General features: G+C 42.4%; 2 protein-coding genes across 7 annotated transcripts in view; one reads left to right on the plus strand and one right to left on the minus strand.

Annotated features, from left to right (window-relative positions):
- LOC118656484 (ATP synthase subunit f, mitochondrial) overlaps nucleotides 1–22,488 on the minus strand; it is a 43,699-nt gene that overhangs the window by 7,823 nt on the left and 13,388 nt on the right. The window contains exon 1 of one of the 2 annotated variants that reach the window (XM_036309916.1): nucleotides 1,124–1,278. The exons of the other annotated variant lie outside the window; for it this stretch is intronic. Coding sequence (XP_036165809.1) covers nucleotides 1,124–1,136 — 13 coding nt within the window. The 5' untranslated portion in view covers nucleotides 1,137–1,278. Of the gene's footprint in view, nucleotides 1–1,123; nucleotides 1,279–22,488 lie in introns of those variants that run through there. 2 annotated transcript variants of the gene reach the window in all.
- ZNF789 (zinc finger protein 789) lies at nucleotides 2,777–20,629 on the plus strand. 5 transcript variants are annotated; one of them, XM_036309952.1, is made up of 6 exons: nucleotides 4,727–4,900; nucleotides 6,878–6,955; nucleotides 8,925–9,080; nucleotides 10,866–10,992; nucleotides 14,728–14,841; nucleotides 17,829–20,624. In XM_036309952.1, exons 3-6 carry the CDS (start codon nucleotides 9,069–9,071, stop codon nucleotides 18,839–18,841), a joined length of 1,266 nt encoding a protein of 421 aa, XP_036165845.1. In that variant the 5' UTR covers nucleotides 4,727–4,900; nucleotides 6,878–6,955; nucleotides 8,925–9,068; the 3' UTR covers nucleotides 18,842–20,624. The 5 variants fall into 5 exon arrangements, with proteins under 5 accessions (XP_036165848.1, XP_036165847.1, XP_036165845.1 ...); XM_036309951.1 differs by lacking the exon at nucleotides 8,925–9,080 and having other exon boundaries at nucleotides 4,732–4,900; nucleotides 17,829–20,620; XM_036309950.1 differs by lacking the exons at nucleotides 4,727–4,900; nucleotides 8,925–9,080 and adding an exon at nucleotides 4,913–5,127 and having other exon boundaries at nucleotides 17,829–20,620.

A 22,488-nucleotide genomic window follows, 5' to 3' on the forward strand; every position in this document is an offset into this window, starting at 1 on the left:
CATTCATCTTTTCTGATCCCCTCTTCATTTCTCCAGGCTGAGATTAAGAATACATAAACTGGCCCTAGCCGGTTTGGCTCAATGGATAGAGCATCGGCCTGGGGACTTAAGAGTCCGGGGTTCGATTCCAGTCAAGGGCATATGCTGGGGTTGTGGGTTCGACCCCCAGTAGGGGGCATGTAGGAGGCAGCCGATCAATGATTCTCTCTCATCACTGATGTTTCTCTCTCACTCTCCCTTCCTGACATCAACAAAAATATATTTAAAAAAAAGAAAAAGAATACAGAAACTGGGGTAAGACACACATAGGTTAATCAAAACTCTGCCTATGCCATGCTGTGATCTCGGGCAGGCCACACCACATGGGATCAACACTCCTGGCAGTGACTTCTTGAAAAGGCTAACGTGAGGATCTAGGGCTTATACATGGTTACCCTACTATTTAAAAAAAAAAAAAAAAAGTGTGCACAGTCCCATGAGTGTAGAGATTCATTCATATATGCCACCGAAAAGCCTGCCAGTCCTCAGATCATCCTTGTGGTTCAAGCTCAGTTTACCACGAGGCCCCAAACTCCTAGGTGTGAATCCCGCTCAGTCCTCTCACTAGCTGTGACCTTGAGTAGTCACTTCACCTTCGCGAGCCTATTCAGCGCATAGTCAACATATATGCGTCTAACCTTTCATTGTGTTAGGTACTGTCCTAGGCATTAAACTTCTCCTGGAGCTTCATTTGAATTTCACCTTTGGAAACAAGTATCTGCACATAGGGTTCCAGTGCAAAGCGCCGGGGTCGCGGCGGGGACGAGAGCAGCTATTCCTTAGCGAGGAGAGGAGAGGAGAAGAGAGGGAGGGAGTCCCGAGGCGGCGCGTTCCCAAGCCCAGAGGCGCGTTGCCCGGCTGCCCTCGCCCTCCCTGCCACAGCCCGGAGGTGCGGCCGGAGAGCAGAGAAAGGTCGGGCAGCGCAGGACCCTTGCAAAGGGTCGGGTGCGCGTCGGGTGAGTCACGGCGAAGGCCCGCAGCAAAGGCAGGCGCTCCGCAGCTCCCTCCCCGCCCAGGGCGTCTGTAAGCCCCGGACCGGCGCCAGCTTCCAACCTGACAGGCCCTGCCGGCTCTCCGTGCTTACCGACTGACGCCATCTTGGAGTCCGGGGTGTCCGCTCGGCGGGGCCGCGCAAGGACTGCTGGGTAAGGCGCACGCGCCCCGGCGTGGGGTCGTGGAGAGCAGAGGCTCACGGGAAGCAGGTCGGGACTGAGGCTCCCCTGGGGCTGCCAGCGCTCCGCGGAATGAAGGGCAAAGCCGCTGGATTGCAGAGCGCCCAGGCCCCCTCCGTTGGGGGCGGAGCAGGGAGAGAAGGGCCCTGCCCAGCTCTCCATCCTGGGAGGGAACCAGGAAACGGGAAGCGGAAGGAAGAGTATCCGGGCTTTCTCACCCTGTCACCTTGAGCCTATCAAGATCCTTCCTCCCAGCTGGACTGGATGGGAGATGAGCTCCGGTTCTTAAAGGAATTCCCAGTCACCAGGAAAAGTGTTCACCCAGGTTTAAATTGCAAGTAGACCGTAACCGGTTTGGCTCAGTGGATAGAGCGTCGGCCTGCGGACCGAAGGGTCCCGGGTTCGATTCCGGTCAAGGGCATGTACCTTGGTTGCGGGCACATCCCCAGTGGAAGGTGTGCGGGAGGCGGCTGATCGATGTTTCTCTCTCAATGTTTCTAACTCTCTCCCTTCCTCTCTGTAAAAAATCAATAAAATATATATTAAAAAAATAATAATAAGTTACAAGTAGGTTTGATCCAAGAGTACCCCTAAGGGTTCCAGCTATGGGCTGGGTATGGAAGACCCTAGGGTTCACATGACCGTGTGTGTGTGTGTGTGTGTGTGTGTGTGTGTGTGTGTGTAAAGGCTACGTTCACCATTGCTGGTTAAGCAATTCTGACTTGGGTGTGGTTCGATGCTCTGAATCTCAGTTTCCTTCGCTGTAAAATAGGGATGTAATGCTTGCTTACTTGGCATCCTTGTTCTAGGAATTAAATGAAACACACTGTGTGTGAAAATACGGTAGGCAGTTAGCCATGAGTAGAGAAAGGAGCATGGGCCAGGGACAGACGGTCACCAGGGTAGAAAGCCCCCGGTGACAATCTATTGCAGGGTGGGACCTTGCCCCCAGGGTGACTTTTCCTTCCCCTAGCCTAGCATATGGCTGGATATTCAGTTTGGACTTCCCAACCTTTCCTCCCCAGAGATAACATCTGTGCCTCAGTTGTATTTTAGCTCCAGGCCCAGATAAGCAGCCAAACCACCACGGCTGATGTCAGGACTAGCTGCTTTGAAGAATAACTCCCTGGTGCCAGCCAATCAATCAGTAGCGACCACAACCCTGAAAAGACACACTGGGAAACTGCTGAATATTCTATTGAGATCTTCCCCCTGGGACCTCCCCTAAAATATTGACCATAAACGTCTTAGGGAGGACCCAGTGCTCTCTTCCTCCCCAGAGCACACCAGTTGCCTTTCCCTTTCCTTTTCCCCACCCCCTCCCTGCCCCAGGCACATTACCATTACCTTACTCACTCCTAGGCTCCAAGGACCCTTCTTTTGCCTCCATAACTTGTCTTCCTAAGTCCATTTCTTCTAGGAATTACTTTTTCTACCTCTTGATTTACCAAATAAATGTCCTCTTACAGTTTGGGTCTTGTCTCTGAATTCTTTCTGAAAGATCAGGCAGGAGCCGATCTTTATCAGGAGAAAGACCTTCGGGGCTGTCTCGCAAGGGGAGAGCAGCAACCCCTGCAGAGGTGAGCACTCCTTTTGAGGGGAGGAATAAGAAGGAATGGGGGCTTAGGGTACTCGGCGCACGCTGATTGGTGGCTTAATGTATGGTCCATATAAGGTACATAGTTAGGCACTCAGGTACTTAGGAACAAGGGCTTTGTGGTTCTCAACCTTCCTAATGCCGCGACCCTTTAATACAGTTCCTCATGTTGTGGTGATCCCCCAACCATAAAATTATTTTCGTTGCTACTTCATAACTGTAATTTTGCTACTGTTATGAACCGTAATGTAAATATCTGATATGCTATATGTGTTTTCCGATGGTCGCGGCCCACAGGTTGAGAACCGCTGGCTTAGGGCAGTGGTCGGCAAACTCATTAGTCAACAGAGCCAAATATCAACAGTACAACGATTGAAATTTCTTTTGAGAGCCAAATTTTTTAAACTTAAACTATATAGGTAGGTACACTGTTATTAACTTAATTAGGGTACTCCTAAGGCTTAGGAAGAGCCACACGCAAGGGGCCAAAGTGCCGCATGTAGCTCGCGAGTCGCAGTTTGCTGACCACGGGCTTAGAGTATTTGGCCGGTGCTGATTGGTGGCTTAATGTATAGTCCATATAAGGTACATGGTTAGGCACTCAGGTATTTCTGGGCTGCAGGTTATGTTATGTTTGCTGTTACTCCACCCACCATTTGGGGGAAGGGAGGATCTATCACTTTCCTAGCCAATAAAAAATGAATAGCTATGTAAAGAAGCAGGAAAGTGTAATCCTAAACCAGGAAAATAATCAGTCAATAGGAATAGATCCAGAAATGCTATTGGATCTTGAACAGATCCAAGTTATGCAATTAGGAGACAAGGACTTTAAAACAATTAATTGAGCTCTAACCGGTTTGGCTCAGTGGATAGAGCATCGACCTGCGAACTGAAAGGTCCCAGGTTTGATTTCGGTCAAGGGCATGTACCTTGGTTACTGGGCACATCCCCAGTAGGGGGTGTGCAGGAGGCAGCTCATCAATGTTTCTTTCTCATTGATGTTTCTTTCTCATTGATGTTTCTAACTCTCTATCCTCCCTTCCTCTCTGTAAAAAATTAATGAAATATATATTTTTTAAAAACAATTAATTGAATATCTTAAAGGATTTAAAACAAGCATGAACAGAAAAATACAAGGTAATAAAAAAAATTAATGGAGCTTCTGGAGATTAAAAAACCCCAACAGCCCGACCAACATGGTCGACCTATGAACCAGGAGATCATGATTTGATTCCCAATCAGAGCACATGCCCCGGTTGCTGGCTCCATCCCCAGTGTGGGGCATGCAGGAGGCAGCCAATCAATGATTCTGATGATTCTGTCTCATCGCTGATGTTTCTCTCTCTACCTCTCCCTTCCTCTCTGAAATAAATAAAAAATTACACACACACACACACACACACACACACACACACACACACCAATACCTGAAAGGATCAGTGAGCTTAAACAGTAGCAATAGAAACTATAACTTGTAGGACTTACAATTATTGATCTCTTCCCCATCGTGGTCTTTATCTTACATGTATCTTACATGGGAGACTGAAAAATTTCTCTCTTTCCATCCTAATGTCTTACTATAGCTCTTCAGCCCCTGCTCCATGTAACTTCAGATAGCAGTATAAAGCTTGATAGGGAAACTGTTCCTGAGTTTAAGGCCCCCCGAGTCTCCAATATTGTCACTTTTGCACAATATGATTATCAAATACTGGGGGGGGGGGGGGGAGGGTTCTATCTGCAATCAGCAGCCCTCTTAGCCCAAATGAAACCCTAAATACTTTGAGTAACATTTACATTGGCCGGATCAGAGGCGCTGGGTGCCTGTGACTCGAGGCTGCGGCACAATTAGCCCAACCATAGAGTTGCGAGGCCTCCGCGTTTCCTAGAAGGTCCGCAGGCGCCGTTGCTCTACTGGGGCGGGCGAGTGGGCGAGGGAGAGACACGGGAATCTTTCGGGTTAGCGCGCTCAGTTGGAGATTAATGGAGTCGCCGACCAGATCCCGGGGCGGGGCCGGAACCTCGCGAGAGGAGTCCAGCCCACGTGGTCGCTGCCAGTGGACACCTAGGACTTCGCGGAGCAGGCGCCAAGCAGGTTTGGGGAGAAAGAAGCGACTGTGATGGGAGGAGTGGGTGCCGCGGGGAAGTCACGGCAGCTCCGCCACGGAAGGTGTCAGGGCTCGAACCCCCCCGGCCCCTCTTTATGGGGAAGTCACGGGGCATTGACCCAGCGTCTTCCTGTAGACGCCAACTTTTGAGCATGTTCTGCGCAGGCACTTCTGTAGCGTTAAGGGAGAACTGAGTCTGGTGATGGATTGCCTGGTTGGTACTATGGTTTGGTTTGGTTTGGTTATAGGGAAAACGAGATGTGATTAAGAGTTTAAGGGGTTCGCCCTAGCTGGTTTTGCTCAGTGGATAGAGCGTCAGCCTGCGGACTGAAGGGTCCCAGGTTCGAATCCGCCCAAGGGCACATGCCTGGGTTGCGGGCTCGATGTCCAGTAGGGGGCGTGCTGGAGGCAGCCCATCAATGATTCTCTCTCATCATTGATGTTTCTGTCTCTCTCTCCCTCTCCCTTCCTCTTTGAAATCAATAAAGAAATATATATATATTTTAAAAATCAATGGAAAACAAGGTAATTCTTCATTCATGTCTAGGGGGGAGAAAAATAATTTTCTCTCTCCCCTTCTGAGTTAGCTGAAATCCTTGCAATAAAAGATTAGAGAAACACAAGTTTATGAACATGTGTACCTTATGAATATATGGAGATACCAGGGGAAAATGAGTAACTCCTGGATTGCCAGAATTCAGGCTTATCCCATCTTACTAGGGAAAGGGGATGGAGAATGTACCTTTTAGAGGTTTTTTAGAAAGGTGAATGGGCTCTTAGAAGAATATATGGGAGGTCTGATAGTTTGTGTCAAAGTTTTCTAGTCTCCTCTCCATGATAAGAGCCAATCTTCCCTGGTTGATGAGACTCCCTGGGAGGGATTTATGACAATTGAGTTCCTTTTGGAGGATCTGTCTTTAGGAAGATAAAGGCAGTTCATAGAAAGCCTGTCTTTGCATTTGCTGTTTTTTAAGTGCCTGCAGCTCAAAATAATCAACATTCCAAAGGAGCATACTTTGGGGTGGTGTATTCTGTTACCCCTCACATGCTTTTATAAGCTGAGCAGCAACTGCTGAGAGCCCAGCTTCTCAACACCTTGAGTTTTGAAGTCTCCGTGTTTGTGGTTTGTTTCTTGCTGGATAAAATATCCATATGAAGTAAAGCTGAATTTCTTTTTGACAATGATTACTTCTTTGTGTATAACAGGTAGCCTGAAATCTGATAACTGCCGCTCCCATTGGTCTGTGTCCATTGGTCATGCTCAGATACATGGATATAAGTCCTTTGGCTGATCTCTTACCCCACCACCCCACCCTCCCCTGCCTTCCCTCTGAGGTTTGGCAGGTGGTCTATTTTGATACTTCTGTGTCTCTGGATCTACAGCCAGGTTCTGTAGCTAGGTTCTGCCCAAGATCTTTTGCCATGTTCTCTCGCTAGGTTCTGTCTCTAGGTTGTGTTGCCAGTTTCTGTCCAGTTAATGTTGTTCATTATATTCCACAAATGAGTGAGATCATGTGATATTTATCTTTCTCCGGCTTATTTCTCTTAGCATAATGCTCACCAGGTCCATCCATGCTTTGCAGATGGTAAACGTTCCTTCTTTTTCACAGCAGCATAGTATTCCATTGTGTAGATGTACCACAGGTTTTTAATCCACTCATCTACTGGCAAAGTGCTATTTTTATAATGAGGTACTGCAGAACATATTCTAGGGAAAAGGGGAGGGCTGGGCCACAGGTTCTTTTGACTGTAGTTTTGAAAATGGATCTAGCTTCAGAAATTACTAAAAAACCCTATTCTAGTGGCTTCTTTCATTTTAATCACACATTCCAACATTAAATTGTGACTTTGTGTTCGCTGAGGTTTATTGGCCCTGGTGGAATTCCCAGAGTTGCCTAGTGAGAGAGGTTCAAATGTGTACTGGCCTCACTCCTTACCTTTATTTTTTATTTTTTCTCTTTCAGCTTAGCCTGGTGGCCAGGATCCTGCCCCATCTTAGAAACCAGGCCATGGCAGCTGTGTTCCTGACAGCTCCATGGAAGGTGAGCTGGGTTCTCCTCCACTTCCTCAGTATAGTCCCTGTGACTATAGTGGGCGATGGCTTTAATGTGGCTTTAACTCTTTTGTTCAGGTTGAGCCACCTTTATCAATTTGGGGATTTTTTCCTTCTTGGAAGGCAATGTAAAGACCTTAAACTTGAGTTCTTTATGTGTAAAATGGTATAATGGTAGTACCTACAGCAAAGAGTTGTGAGGATTAAATGAAGTAAAGTATGTGGAGTACTTTTCATAGTATCTTATTACCTTTTAAGCACTCTGTAAGTTTTAGCTATTGTAACCACAGTTGTTTATTGTTTTTGTTAGTGAGCATTCTTGTGTACCTATTGTATACTTTATGCTGGGAGATAAACTCTTGCCTCAGAGTTTCTAAGATGTTTGGAAAGGTAGATATGTAAATTCTTATAATACAGTGGTAAATTCTAATCTAATGGATATAATGGAAGCTTAATTATTGAATTTGTAACATTATGGCTGGTGATGATAAGAAATTGAGTTTAAAAGTAAGGGACAAGTTGGAAAGCAATTGTAATAATTTTAAAGTGCAGCCTTGAACAGGAGGGAGGGAATTCAGGTTGTAGCAGATGGTCCATATTGCTCCAGCATGTCTGCATCTTCTGAGGGATCTTGAAACTCCGCCTGCCTTCTCAGCTTTATCTCCAGCCTTCCCCCACAGCCAGAGGATCTGCACACTGGAATGCATAGTGCTCTTCCATTCCTCCATTCTTTTGTATTTCCTGTTCTTGCTGTCCACAGGCAAACTCACTTATTCATATTTTAAGACTCAACTCAAAAATCATCTTCTCTGTGAAAACTTCTCTGACTTCCTACATTAACTACATAACTTTTGCCTGTGTTCTCAAGTAGGGCACTGATGGGCAGAGTGCAGGGGAGGGTTGTGGAGAGATTGCAGGTGAGTGTGTGGAGTTTTCTTTACAGAAGTTGGTCCAGTGAGGGAATGAGAGAGTGGAAACCAGAGGGGAAGCAAGGCACAAGGCAGATCTTTTTAAGAATAGGAGATATTTTAGCATTTTTGCTGGCTAAGGGAAAGGAGTTAAGAGGGGAGTGAGTGTTTAGGAAAGAACACGCCTGTGTTTCTCTACTTTCATGCTTTTCACTTCTGACACCAGACGTGGGATTATTCTACTTATCAAGCAGTTATGACACCAGCTAAGTGCCCTGCAATGTAACTCAATTCTGACAGCCTATTTGGACTTAGCATAGGGCCCTACAGGTTAAGGCCTCAGTCCAGCAAAACTGCCCCTTAGTTCAGACACCAATCACAGTTCAGTTTGTCACCTATGCTTCTGAATGACTAGCTATAAATTGGAGGTTCCCATGACCCCTTCCTCAGATGCCATTAATATGCTGCAGTGGCTCAAAGACTCAGGAAAAACGGTTTATCTAGATTCCTGGTCTATTATAAAAGGATATAACTCAGGAACAGTCAGATGGAAGAGAGTATAGGGCAAGGTATGTGGGAAGAGGTGAAGAGCTTCCATACTGTGTCCAGGCATACCACCCTCCCAGCATCTCCAGGACTTCACTAACCCATATTAGGTTTTCAATGGAGGCTCATTACATAGGTTTGATTGATTAATTAATTGGCCTTTGATCATAGGTTAACCTTCAGCTCCTCTCCTATTCTCTTAGTTGGGGGGCGGAAGGGGTCTGAAAGTTCTAACCCTCTAATCCTGTGGTTGTGCTGCCATTTTTAGGGACTTTCTAAAGTTCATCTCATTAACATAAACTCAGGTGTGGTGGAAGAAAGTTATTATGAGTAACAAGACATGCCTTTTACCTTTATGGCTCTGGACCTATCTGAGAAACCGAGGACAAAAGACCAAATATTAAAAGATGCTCATTTGGTGTTATTCCTTTAGGAAATTCCAGGGATTTTAGGAAATATATATATATATATATATATTTTAACTGTAAATCACAATATCACAAGGGGAAAGAGAGGAAAGAGAAAGAAAAGGAAGACTCATCATCATCATTGGATTCAGACCCTGGCAGAGACAGGAGAGAATGGAATCAGTGGCAGAGGAGGAGAGATTACTAGAAGGACAACCTCTTCCTCTGAGGGAGAAGAGGAATGAGTAAAAATGTAGGTAATGTCTAGGGGAGGCGGTGGGGAATACGAGAGGAGTTAAAGAGCATGTGCCCCATGGGCTGTGTTCTGGGACAGAACGGGCAGTGCATTCTGACAGGGAAGGGGAGCTCCCTCTCCTCACAGCCCTCTCTAATCACCTCCCAGGCGTGTTGACCACTGGATCATTCCCATGTTGGTTTCTCCATCTTCCTCCACTGGATCGTTCACTTCCTGAAGCAGGGACCAGGGCTGCTATAGGATTGTTCAGTTGTGCACTTAGCAACTCGAGGGGGCCCCATCACACCACTTTTATTATATAGAGTTGAGCAGTTCACAGCCTGAGTTGTAACCTTATATTTATTACTGACCGATAGCATGAAGGTTAACAACTTATTGGTGCTCAGTAAACGTTTCTTAAAGGAACAGGAGTGATAAATATGTAGAATACCACTGTGGGGAATATAAGAGCAAGAGTTTTTGAGAATCTTTAAGGGCTCAACTGTAACACCAAATGTACAGAGATAACTCATGGGAGATTAAACCATCTCATCCCCCGGCACCTAATAACCTTCATGTAGACATAGAGAATGCAGATAGCTGAGTTGGTCAGGTTCAGGAGGCAATAAAAGGAGGGACATTTAGGATGGTGGTGAGAGAGAGTTTGAGGAAGTCAGGGTCAGTGGTGAGGAAAGAAAGGCCATGGAATTTGGGAGATTGTGGTGTCTGAATCCAGAGGAGAGGTGTGAGAAGCTTCTCAGGATGGGGTGGGTATTCTCTGTTACTGAGCACCTTTGTTCTGCACAAATACCCCCTGAACCCACACCATCAATGTCTTATAAGAGAAAGGAGTGTAGTGAGCAGACAACCAGGCCTCTGCTCCAACTGCTCCAATAGCATATGAATGAGATACCTTCTGTTCTTGGCCCATCTGAGGTGAACACACATTTGCAAATGGAAACTTCGACTGCGTACATTGTGCTGAACACCTGATCCCCCTGGATATACTCTGTACTTTTCCTGACTTTGGTCTGTGCCCTGGGAGGCTGACCTTTATATTTACCATCAGTGGGCTCCCTCGCCCTCTGGCTTCTGGTTGGTTTTTGGCAATGGAATGGTGGGAGTCAGGGGACCAGAGGCTTGGAGGAAATTAATGTCAGATGCTTATTCCTACAGCTTCCTCCTTGCTGGGCTGCATTTCTCTAAGACCCTGGTTTCAGCCTTGTTTCCTCTCAACAACTTTCTATATTCTAATAACCCCTTCCCTGCTTCTTCCATCAGACTTAGTCGGTAATGGTTCCCCAGGAGAGCCAGCCCCTGCATGCTTCAGCAGGCCCTGTTGAAAGCCTGTCCATTCTTTTGTGACTAATCTGCACACTAAGCTATCCTCAGTGACCTCATTTGAGTGTGCTATCTCTTCCCTGTGCGAGCCCTGACAGAAAAATCATTTGCAAAGGGTTGTGTGGGATTTGGGCAAGTCCTGATAGTAAAGTTTTATTGGAACACAGTGATGCCCATTTGCTTTCCATGGCTTTCTTTTGTGCTACAGTAGCAGAACTGAATAAGGACAGCAAAGGGCCTGAGAAGCCTAAGATATATATCTGGCCCTCTAAAGAAAAAACTTCTGGCCCTCGCATAGAAAAAAGACATGTCTGGGAAGACTGAAGTTGATCCCTGAATCTACTTACTAATTGAATGAACTTGGCCAAATCACTTTATCTAATCAAACAGGACTCATAGAATAATAGCAGCTCACAAAGTTATTGTCAGAATTGAAGCTATAATTAGTCACTGTGTTTTTAGGAGTTGCTGTCCTTTGAGGATGTGGCTATGTACTTCACCAGAGAAGAGTGGAACAAACTTGATTTGGCTCAAAAGGACCTCTACAGAGATGTGATGCTGGAGAATTACAGAAACATGATTTTGTTGGGTAATGACTAGGCTTACAGATTTGCCTTTGATTGTCTACACAAATTCTAAAATCAGAAAAAGCACTGAAAATCAGAAATGTTTTCATAGCTCATTTGGCTACAAGATTCAACCTGGTCATCCAGGGGCCGAACTTGACTTCACCCTACAAGTCAAGCTATTTATCATCCTTACTAGAGGCCTGGTACACAAAATTCGTGCACAGGTAGGGTTCCTAGGCATGGCCAGCAATCAGGGCCAATCTGTGGGGTGACTGGCGGGGCGATCAGCGGGCCCCTGCTGGCACCTGCCTTGGCTGGGCTAGGGTCTGTGAGCTAGGGGCAGCTCCTACATTGAGTGCCTGCCCCCTGGTGGTCAGTGTGTGTAATAGCAACTGGTTGTTCTGCCGTTCGGTCAATTTGCATATTAGGCTTTTATTATATAGGATTTTTCCCATTTGACTTTTGTATCTATATATTTAGCATCAGGAACATCAATGTGCTTGATTAAAGGTACAGTTCCAAACCCTGTTAGGTTTTGGGGTAGTATATAATAGGAAGTCACCCTTTCTAAATCTGGAAAAATTCTGAATCCTGAAACTCATCTGGCTTCAGGTAAGGGATTGGGGATGAGGAAGTTTCCTTTTGTTTTAGAGTTCATTTCCCACCACCATTGACCTCTATATCCATAAGACTTCTTGGAGTTGAAAAGATTGTGGCTGATTGGATTCTCAAAAGTTAGCTTCTTACTCTCTTGAAATGTCTTATTTCTTTTCTCTGGAAATGATTCCTTCCTTGTTTGCAACATCACTCATTGCCCAGGAAATGATTCTTAACAGACTTGACTTTCTTTCTGAACCTTCACTGCTTCTTTCTTCCCAGGAGTCAGCCTTTCTCTTAAGCCAATGCAGAATGTCCTACTGTGAAGTTACCTGGATAAATAGTTTTCTTTCTGGGGATATTTGCTTGGCCCTCATGCTGACACTCTTGACACAGTTTCTGTCATAGGATTATCTACCCACCTCTGGGGTTTTTTTTATGATTCTTTTTCTTTAAAAAAAAATACAAGCGCATATTTGAATACATGGAAAGTATAGAAAAGCATGAAGGGAAGGAAAAAACATTCAGGGGCAATACTGTTAATATTTTGGAGTATTTACTTCCAGTATTTTTTCCCCCATGCTTTAAAAAATGTAGCTGAGTGTCTTGGCCAGTGTGGCTCAGTTGGTTTGCCCTGGTCAGAGTACATGTAGGAGGTGACTGATTAATGTTTCTCTCTCTCCCTCTCTCTCTAAAATCAGTAAAAACATTTTTTTAAAATGTAGCTGAGCATATTCTTTGTATAATTCTGTAATCCCTTTAAAACTTAACATTATAGCATCAGAATTTTCCCTCTGCTGTTAAAAACCCCCATAATATAGTAAATAATCTTAATGTAAATCTATTGTATGATCCTTAATATTTATTATTTTCCCATTCGGGAATATTAAGCTTGGCTTTGTTTTACTTGTTGATTCGCTTGTGTGTTTATCATTTTCTATATGATAAAGTGCCAATGGATATTTCTGACTATAAATCTTTATATGGATTTCTGATTATTCCCAAGATATACTGGTATTCCTAAGACTGGAATGTTGGAGTTAGCTGGTATGGTACTTTTAAGTTTCTTAATATATATGTATTATTGAATGATATTTCAGTAATAGAGTAGAAAATAAAAGTCCCAGTGCTCAGAAATAACTTGTCAACATTTTGGTTTACATTTTCCTAGTCTTTTCGTATATATGTATACTTATGTACATATTTACGTATAGTTTTAAAACATTAAATTTGGATCATACTTTACATGAGTTTTGAATTATACTCTACATGAGTTTTGTATTCTGCTTTAAAAATGTACAGGGAGCACTTCCCTGTTTTAATACGTTTTTTGTGTTTTTTTTTTAAAGGATTTAACAACTTTTATTTTATTTTATTTTTTTTTTATTATTAGTTAAGGTATTACAAATGTGTCCTCATCCCCCCCATTAACCCCCAACCTCCCCCCCACACACACTCATGCTACCATCCCCCTGTTGTCCATGTCCATTGGTATGGCTTATATACATGTATACAAGTCCTTCGGTTGATCTCTTCCCCTTACCCCCGCCCTCCCCTACTTTCCTTCTGGGGATTGATAGCCTGATTGCTGTTTCTCAGTCTTTGAGTCTGTCCCTTTTCATCAGTCTATGTTGTTCTCTATAATCCACAAATGAGTGAGATCATGTGGTATTTATCTTTCTCTGACTGGCTTATTTCACTTAGCATAATGCTCTCCAGTTCCATCCATGCTGTTGCAAAAGGCAAGAGTTCCTTTTTTTTTTACCGCAGCATAGTATTCCATTGTGTATATGTACCACAGTTTTCTAATCCACTCATCTGCTGATGGGCACTTAGGCTGTTTCCAAATCTTAGCTATGGTGAATTGTGCTGCTATGAACATAGGGGTGCATATATCCTTTCTGATTGGCGTTTCTGGTTTCTTGGGATATATTCCTAGTAGTGGGATCACTGGGTCAAATGGGAGTTCCATTTTTAGTCTTCTGAGGTAGCTCCATACTGTTCTCCACAGTGGCTGCACCAGTCTGCATTCTCACCAGCAGTGCAGAAGGGTTCCTTTTTCTCCACATCCTCTCCAACACTTGTTGTTTGTTGATTTGTTGATGATAGCCATTCTGACAGGTGTGAGATGATAACGCATTGTCGTTTTGATTTGCATCTCTCGTATAATTAGTGACTTTGAGCAGGTTTTCATATGTCTTTCGGCCTTCTGTATGTCCTCTTTCGAAAAGTGTCTATCTAGGTCCATTGCCCATTTTTTTATTGGATTGTTTATCTTCCTTTTGTTAAGTTTCATGAGATCCCTGTAAATGTTGGAAATTAAACCCTTATCGGTGGTATCATTGGCAAATATGTTCTCCCATGTAGTGGGTCTTCTTGTTGTTTTGTTGATGGTTTCCTTTGCTGTGCAAAAGCTTTTTATTTTGATGTAGTCCCATTTGTTTATTTTCTCTTTAGTTTCCATTGCCCTAGGAGCATTTTTTAATACGTTTTTAAAAAATAATTCTTTATTATTGAAAGTATTACATATATCCCTTTTTTCCCCCATTGACCCTCAATAAATATTTTTTAAACATGGATTTTTAATATGTGCCTAATACTTTTCCCTTTATTATATTAATTGCTATACTTTAATTATTCCCCTATTAACATTTATTTCCAGTTCTACATTGTTGCAACTCTGCTGAAAATCTCTGGAACATTAACTTTTCCTTTGGCTGTATTTCTTTTTTTAAAAAATATTTTTTATTGATTTCAGAGAGGAAGGGAAAGGGAAAGAGAGAGATAGAAACATCAATGATGAGAGAGAATCATTGATAGGCTGCGTCCTGCATGCCTCCAACTGGGGACTGAGCCTGCAACCCAGGCGTACGCCCTGACCAGGAATCGGATCCATGATCTCCTGGTTCATAGGTCAGTGCTCAACCACTGAGCCATTTCTAAGAGTGAGTTTACCACATCCAAGGGGTGAGTATCATTCAGGCTGTCAATAAAGATTGTCAGATTTTCACAAAGATTGTGCGGATTTCTATTCTCAGGAGCCCTTTTGATTATTGTCCTTATCTCCTTGCCACTGTAGACCCAAAGTGGTTAATCTGAGCTCTAGGGCATCTCTGTAACTCACTAATCATCACATCCATTTCCTTCCCCATGAATAGGATTTCAGATTCCAAAACCTGAGGTGATCTGTCAGCTGGAACAGTGGGAAGACCCATGGATCCTGGATCTACAAAGAGCTGGGACTAGAAGGGCTTCCAGTAGGGCTTGTCCAGGTGGGTGAGAAGTCCCAGACAAGCAGAAACCATAAAGAGGAAGGGAATCACATTAATGAAGCTCCTTCTATGTCCTTAATACTGAGCCAGGTGTTTAGCATACATTCTCTCACTTCTTCATCCCTACTGCCCTCTGAAGGTAGTAGTAATACCATAAGCTCCATTTTCCAGAGGAAGAAACTAATAGATTAAGATATCTCTCACACAGAGCATCAGCCTGTGACTGAAGGGTCCTGGGTTTGATTCCCATCAAGGGCACAGGCCTGATCCCCAGTAGGGGGCGTGCAGGAGGCAGCCAATCAGTGATTCTCATTTTTTTTTTTTTTAAGTTTATAATGGTCTTTATTATCCATGAATGAGTGAGATCATGTGGTATTTTTCCTTCACTGACTGGCTTATTTCACTTAGCATAATGCTCTCGAGTTCCATTCATGCCGTTGCAAATGGTAAGAGTTCCTTCTTTTTTACAGTAGCATAGTATTCCATCGTGTAGATGTGCCACAGTTTTCTAATCCATTTATCTACTGATGGGCACTTAGGCTGTTTCCAGATCTTAGCTATGGTGAATTGTGCTGCTATGAACATATGGGTGCATATATCCTTTCTGATTGGTGTTTCTGGATTCTTGGGATATATTCCTAGAAGTGGGATCACAGGGTCAAATGGGAGTTCCATTTTTAGTTTTTTGAGGAAACTCCATACTGTCTTCCATAGTTGCTGCACCAGTTTGCATTCCCACCAGCAGTGCACGAGTGTTCCTTTTTCTCCACATCCTCTCCAGCACTTGTCGTTTGTTGATTTGTTAATGATAGCCATTCTGACAGGTGTGAGATGGTACCTCGTTGTTTTGATTTGCATCTCTCGGATGATTAGTGACTTTGAGCATGTTTCATATGTCTCTTGGCTTTCTGAATGTCCTCTTTTGAAAGGTGTCTATTTAGATCCTTTGCCCATTTTTTGATTGGATTGTTTATCTTCCTTTTGTTAAGTTGTATGATTCTCAATATTGATGTTTCTATCTCCCTCTCCTTTCCTCTCTGAATTCAATAAAAAATATATATATATTTTAAAAAGATAATCTATCACACAGAAGATTGCTAGTTGGGATTTGATTTCGAGTTTGCAAAGTGCATTCTCTTTTGCATTAAAGTACTTCACTGGCCGAAACCGGTTTGGCTCAGTGGATAGAGCGTCGGCCTGTGGACTGAAAGGTCCCAGGTTCGATTCCGGTCAAGGGCATGTACCTGGGTTGCGGGCACATCCCCAGTGGGGGATGTGCAGGAGGCGGCTGATCGATGTTTCTCTCTCATCGATGTTTCTGACTCTCTATCTCTCTCCCTTCCTCTCTGTAAAAATCAATAAAATATATTTAAAATAAATAAATAAATAAATAAAGTACTTCACTGAAGCAGCTGGTCTGGTGTTTTCTGATAGCTCTTATGCCATATTAGCTATTGCTTTCTTCTACCTTCATTACTTATCCTTTCTCTTGTTCCCTTGCTTTCATTTTGCTTTTGGTGTTACTTGGTATTTCTTGATGTACCTACTTTTTCCTACTTACTATCTCCTGTTGCTGCTTCTACCCTTTTCCATGTCCCTCTACTCCAAGGTTTTTCAGTTGGAGCACTTCGACATTTGGGCTAGATAGTTCTTTGTTGAGGGGAGCTGTCCTGTGCATTGTAGGATATTCAGCAGCATTCTTGGCCTCCACCCACTAGATGCCAGTAGCACCACCCCAGTTGTGACAACCAAAATGATCTCCAGACATTGTCAAATGTCTCCTAGGATGTAAAACCACCCTGGTTGATTACCTCTGCTCTATTTTGTTGACTTTTGTACCTTCTTCTCTCTGGTTCCTTTTCTTTCTATCTTACACTTTTTTTCATTTTTAAGGAGTTCTTCCTCCCAGATATATTAAAAACATGTTTATCGTATAAGATACTCTCCCCCCATATTTATGTGACACTACTGAGTACCTTTAGTAAGTTGCTTTTCAGTAATGATGAGGGGTTCACTTTGTTCTCACATTCTCTAACACACTTTTTTAAAAAATATATTTTATTGATTTTTTTTGCAGAGAGGAAGGGAGAAGGATAGAGAGTTAGAAACATCAATGAGAGAGAAACATCGATCAGCTGCCTCCTTCACACCCCCCACTGGGGATGTGCCCGAAACCAAGTACATGCCCTTGACCAGAATCAAACTTGGGACCCTTCAGTCTGCAAGCAGACGCTCTATCCACTGAGCCAAACCGGTCAGGGCACTAACGCACTTTTTAAAAATGTATATTCTTATTGATTTCAGAGAGGAAGGGAGAGGAAGAGAGATGGATAAAAACATCAATGAGAGAGGATCATTGATTGGCTGCCTTCTGCATGCCCCCCACTGGGGATCAAATCAACTCCGGCATGTGCTGACTCAGAATCAAACTGTGATCTCCTGGTTCAGAGGTCGACATTCAACCACTGAGCAACACTGGCTGGGATAATACCTTCTTGTACATTTTTTAGTTGGTTGGTTGATATCAAGAGCTCTTTCAGTTATAAAAGCTGAGAGTCCTATTAAAATCAGAATTTGGGCCTCTCTATTATGATGATGTAACTAAGCAAACATTTCTTAGCTTCATTTCAGTGTCTTATATTACAAACAGTTGGCTTCTTTTCCCTTTTTTTCTTCTGTGTGGACAGGTGATTTATATATTTTCTTTTTTAAAAATATATTTTTATTGGAGGGAGAGAGAGATAGAAACATCAATGATGACAGAGAATCATTGATTGGCTGCCTCCTGCACATCCCCCACCAGGGGATTGAGCCTGAAACCCAGGCATGTGCCCTTGACTGGAATCCAACCTGGAACCTTTCAGTCTGCAGTCCGACGCTCTGTCTACTGAACCAAAACAGCTATATATATATATATATATATATATATATATATATATATATATATATATATATATATATATTTGTTTGTTTTTTTTTTTGGCTAGGTTCTGAAGCCAGATACCAGATGATAAAGCTAACTCCAAAGCAGAAAATTTCTGAAAATACAGAGTCATGTAAGATACCAGTGGTAAAGCAGAAGACGGCCATGACGCCTTCAGAAAAGTTACTTAAATTTAACAAATGTGTGGACATTTACAGAGTTGTACTTCCTACTGTTGATAATGAATACAACAAGTACTTCCTTCAAAACCTTAACCTTTTTCAAGATCAGAATGGTCAAACAAGTAAGAAGCAGGGCAAATATAATGAGTATGGAAAACCCTTCAATCAGAGATCATTGTTTTTGAGGCATAAGCAAATTCTGACAAATGCAAAATCTTATGAATGCAGTGAATGTGGAAGAGCCTTCAAACGCCAGGCAAATTTTGTTCGACATCAGAGATTTCACACTTCAGAGGATCCCTTTGAGTGTGACATATGTGGGCAAGCCTTCAAACAGAAGTCTGCTCTTACTGCCCATAAACAGTGTCACCCTCAAGAAAAGCCATATAAATGTCATGAATGTGGAAAATATTTCCGTCAGATGGCATATCTTGTTGAACATAAAAGGATCCATACCAAAGAAAAACCCTATAAATGTAGTGAATGTGAAAGAACATTTAGTCAGAATTCAACTCTAATTCGACATCAGGTAATCCACAGCGGAGAAAAACCCCATAAATGCCTTGAATGTGGAAAAGCCTTTGTTCGGAACTCAACCCTTAAGAGCCATCAACAAATTCACAGTAAACAGAACGCTCACAAATGCAGTGAATGTGGAGAATCCTTTGGTCGGAATATAGATCTCATTCAGCATCAAAGGACCCATACTAAGGGGAAAGTATTTGAATGTAGAGAATGTGGAAAAACTTTTAGTTTTAAGTCAAATCTTCGTCGACACGAGGTCATTCATAATGGAGAGAGACCCTATAGATGTGACAAATGCGGGAAATCTTTCAGTTGGCGCACAAGCTTCATTAAGCATCAGAGTACTCACAGAGAGCAGGTATCTACGTGACTAATGAGAAAAGCTATAATTTAAAGACCAGTACTTGTCACTATTGCAAGTATATGTAATTAGATCATTTTATAAAAATTAATAAACAAGAGCCGAAGTCCATCTTTCTGTGGGGGCCCTCGTTTTGTAGGTAACTTTGCTGTAGTCCAGAATTACTTAATAGAAAATGTGATAGGCTGTTGTATCCAGTTTCCCTTGAGTCCCTATACCTTTGTTCCCCCCAAGTCAAGTTAAGGCATAAGGGAGGCTTGGTAGCTTTGCTCTGTGGTCCCCCAGGCTGGAGATCATTTAATATATTGTGAATGATTTAAGAAGGCCTTTCTTGGTTCTACACAGAATAATGACTTGATACTGATAGGCTGTTTAAAAGTAAGTGCCACTTGTAGCTAGTGAGGTATTAAGAATAAAAATTTTTAATAAAATTTAGTATTTTACTGTAGTGATTTTCAACGTTTTTCATCTCATGGCACACATAAACTATTTACTAAAACTCTGCGGCACATCAAAAAATATATTTTTGGCCGATTTGCCCAAAAAAGTAGGTAAGATTTTGATTCATTCACACCGGAAAGCTACTATTGTGTTTCTGTTGTCATTTTTTTTATTTGACAATCTAAGGGAAAAGAGGTTAGCACCCCTGGCTAAATGGCCAGGTATTGCATATTTAAGAAATTCTTCCCGCATAGCAGTGTGCTGGTGAAAATTACTACATTCTATGAAGAGTTCTAAGCCAGTGCTTACAGCAGATGCTGTTGGTGCCTGCTCCTGCCCCTTTGGCCATAGCCTCTCTGTGTGTTTCATTTGCCTTGCACTATCTTCATCTGTTGGTCTGCAGGCTTTTTCTAAAATCATGAAAGGCCTCTACTCTGTATATCCTGTGAGCAGGCTTTACCCAGTGCTTGATGGGAATTTGATATAAACCAGATCTCCCTCCCCTTGGGAGGAGCACATAGGTTATCTGTTGTACACTGTTTTCAGATTTTCCCATGGGATTATACACATTCACTTACAATGGCAGCTGTCTTCCCTTATCTGTCCCTTCACTCCCTTACCAGTGTTTCAGCGCCTCTCCCACAAGTAAATGGCTGTACTAAAAAAGTGTCAAATATAAATCTTGAGGAGCCATATCCTTTCATTCCCACAGTTATTCCAAGCATATTTTTTGTAAAATAAAAATGGTTTATCAATTCCAAATTGTATAAAACACATGGGAGAAACCTAGCCAATCAACACAACTGTTGCCACATGGAAAGTTACTTGTATCAAACATCAAGTTTAAGAATGTACAAATGTTCCTTTTATCATATCTATAGTAATTACCTATGCTTTCCATTTAAGTGTTTTTAAAACTCTACATATCCCCATTATTTTTTCTTTCCCATTTCCCAGTACAATAATGGGAGGAAGAGGATCCCTCACATCCACAAGTTTCTAACTGGAAAGAAGGGGCAGTAGAAAACTGCTTAGAGAGTTGTTTTAACCATTCCCTGTCAGGGCACATGCCCGGGTTGTGGCTCAACCCCCAGTAGGCGGCGTGCAGGAGGCAGCAGGTTGATGATTCTCATCACTGATGTTTCTCTTTCTCCCTCTCTTAAATCAATAAAAACATACTTGAAAAAAGCAAATTATCTGAAACAAATCTGGCATGTTAAGAATGGATAAATCTGGCCAAAACCGGTTTGGCTCAGTGGATAGAGCGTCGGCCTGCGGACTGAAAGATCCCAGGTTCGATTCCGATCAAGGGCATGTACCTGGGTTGTGGGCACTTCCCCAGTGGGGGATGTGCAGGAGGCAGCTGATCGATGTTTCTCTCTCATCGATATTTCTAACTATCTCTCTCTCTCTTCCACTCTGTAAAAAATCAATAAAATATATTTTAAAAAAAAAGAATGGATAAATCTGTGTGGTACATATGTGAATGTTCTTTAAAACCAGGCTATTTTGTTTATTTGTATGTTAGCAATATTTCATAATAAACTATTGTATCCAGTTATTGGATACAATTATTTCACAATAAATAATATAATGCAAAAGTATATGAAGATGTGACAGTAAATAATTATAAAAAGAACCTCCCAGGCATCTTTACCCTAGTTAAGAATTAGGTCATTTTCAGAATCACAAAGCCCTTTACAATCTCTCCAAACTCAGCTCCCTTTCTCTTCACCAAAGGTTAACAAATAAAATACTCTGAGTTTTATGTTAATTATTCCTTTGTATAATGTATACATACATTTACTCATGTCTGGACATTACACTATTTAGTTTTGCTTATTCTGGAATTTTAATACATGGAATACTTTTGTACTTTCACTGCACGTGTGTTTTGCGAATCATCCGTATTTCTGTGTAGCTGTGGTCCAGCCATATTTACTGGTGCTCAGTATTTCTTTGTAGGAGTATACCACAACTTATGAATCTATTCTTTTGTCGATGGGCTTTTAGGGTATTTCCACTTTAGGGCTATTATAAAACAACATGTCAACATGCCTTAGTTCCCTGTGAAAAGCCCTAGACATAGACACATTTTCATGATGAGTCATAAGATACATACGTTTTTCATCCTGAATAAGAAATGCCAAGCCTTGGCTGGGTAGCTCAGTTGGTTAGAGAGCTGTCCCGATACACCAAAGTTGCAGGTTTGATCCCCAGTCAGGGCATATAAAAGAATCAACCAGTGAATGCATAAATAAATGGGACAAATCATTTCTCTCTCTAAAATCAGTAATGCCAAACTTACAATAATACATGTAACAATTTACACACCCAACAGCAATAGACGAGAGTTCCCACCACTCTATGTGTTTATGAATACTTGGTTCTGACATTTTTTTAAATTATTTTTTTGTTAATCCTCACTTGAGGATATTTTTCCATTGATTTTTTGAGAGAGTGGGAAGGGAGAGAAAGAGAGAGAGAGAAACATCGCCTTGAGAGAGGCACATCAATTGGTTGCCTTTGCACACGCCCCGACTAGGGCTGGGGATCGAGACTACAACCATGCCCTTGACTGGAATCGAACCCAGGACCCTTCAGTCCATAGGCCAACACTCTTTCCACTAAGCTAAACAGGCTAGAGCCTGACAGATTTTTAAAGATTTGATAATCTGTAAGGTGTGAAATAGTAGTATCTAATTGTGGATTAATTTGCATATCTATTATTACTAATATAATTGAGCAGCTTTTCATTATCATGGGCTGTGATTTCTATTTTGTCTTTTCCTGATCTTAATGTAGCTGAATTTATCAGTCTTTTATAGTGCTTTTTGAGTCTTGTTTCAGATTGCTACCAATTTATCAGAAATTTGTTTTTCTTCCTAGGTGCACAGCTAGATCACATTTCACAGATTGCATTGTTCAACATGTCTATGTGACTGAGTCCTAACCAAGAGAATGAGTAGAGGCGATGTGTGCTACTTCTTGGCTAGGCCCATGAAAGCTCTGACACCACCGTGCTCTTGTCTTCCTTCCAGTTGACTAGGTTAGAAAACCCTGGGAATTTTGGCAGCCATGTATTGACGATGGCAGGGCTGCCATCAAACTGATGGCTTGGAGGAGAGCCACCCTGCCAGTCATGTGTATGTCCCTTAAACTTACAGGAGCGAGAAATGTACAACTATAGCTTTTGGGGTGTTTTTTAGAGCTGT

This window comes from Myotis myotis, unplaced genomic scaffold (genome assembly GCF_014108235.1).
Source record: "Myotis myotis isolate mMyoMyo1 unplaced genomic scaffold, mMyoMyo1.p scaffold_m19_p_5, whole genome shotgun sequence".
In the NCBI taxonomy this organism is placed as follows: Eukaryota; Metazoa; Chordata; class Mammalia; order Chiroptera; family Vespertilionidae; genus Myotis; species Myotis myotis.

Coding starts and splice junctions, on each gene's coding strand:
- ZNF789 (XM_036309950.1), top strand. Junction 6,956..10,865: donor TCCTGACAGCTCCATGGAAG/GTGAGCTGGGTT, acceptor CTGTGTTTTTAG/GAGTTGCTGTCCTTTGAGGA. Junction 10,993..14,727: donor CAGAAACATGATTTTGTTGG/GTAATGACTAGG, acceptor CCCCATGAATAG/GATTTCAGATTCCAAAACCT.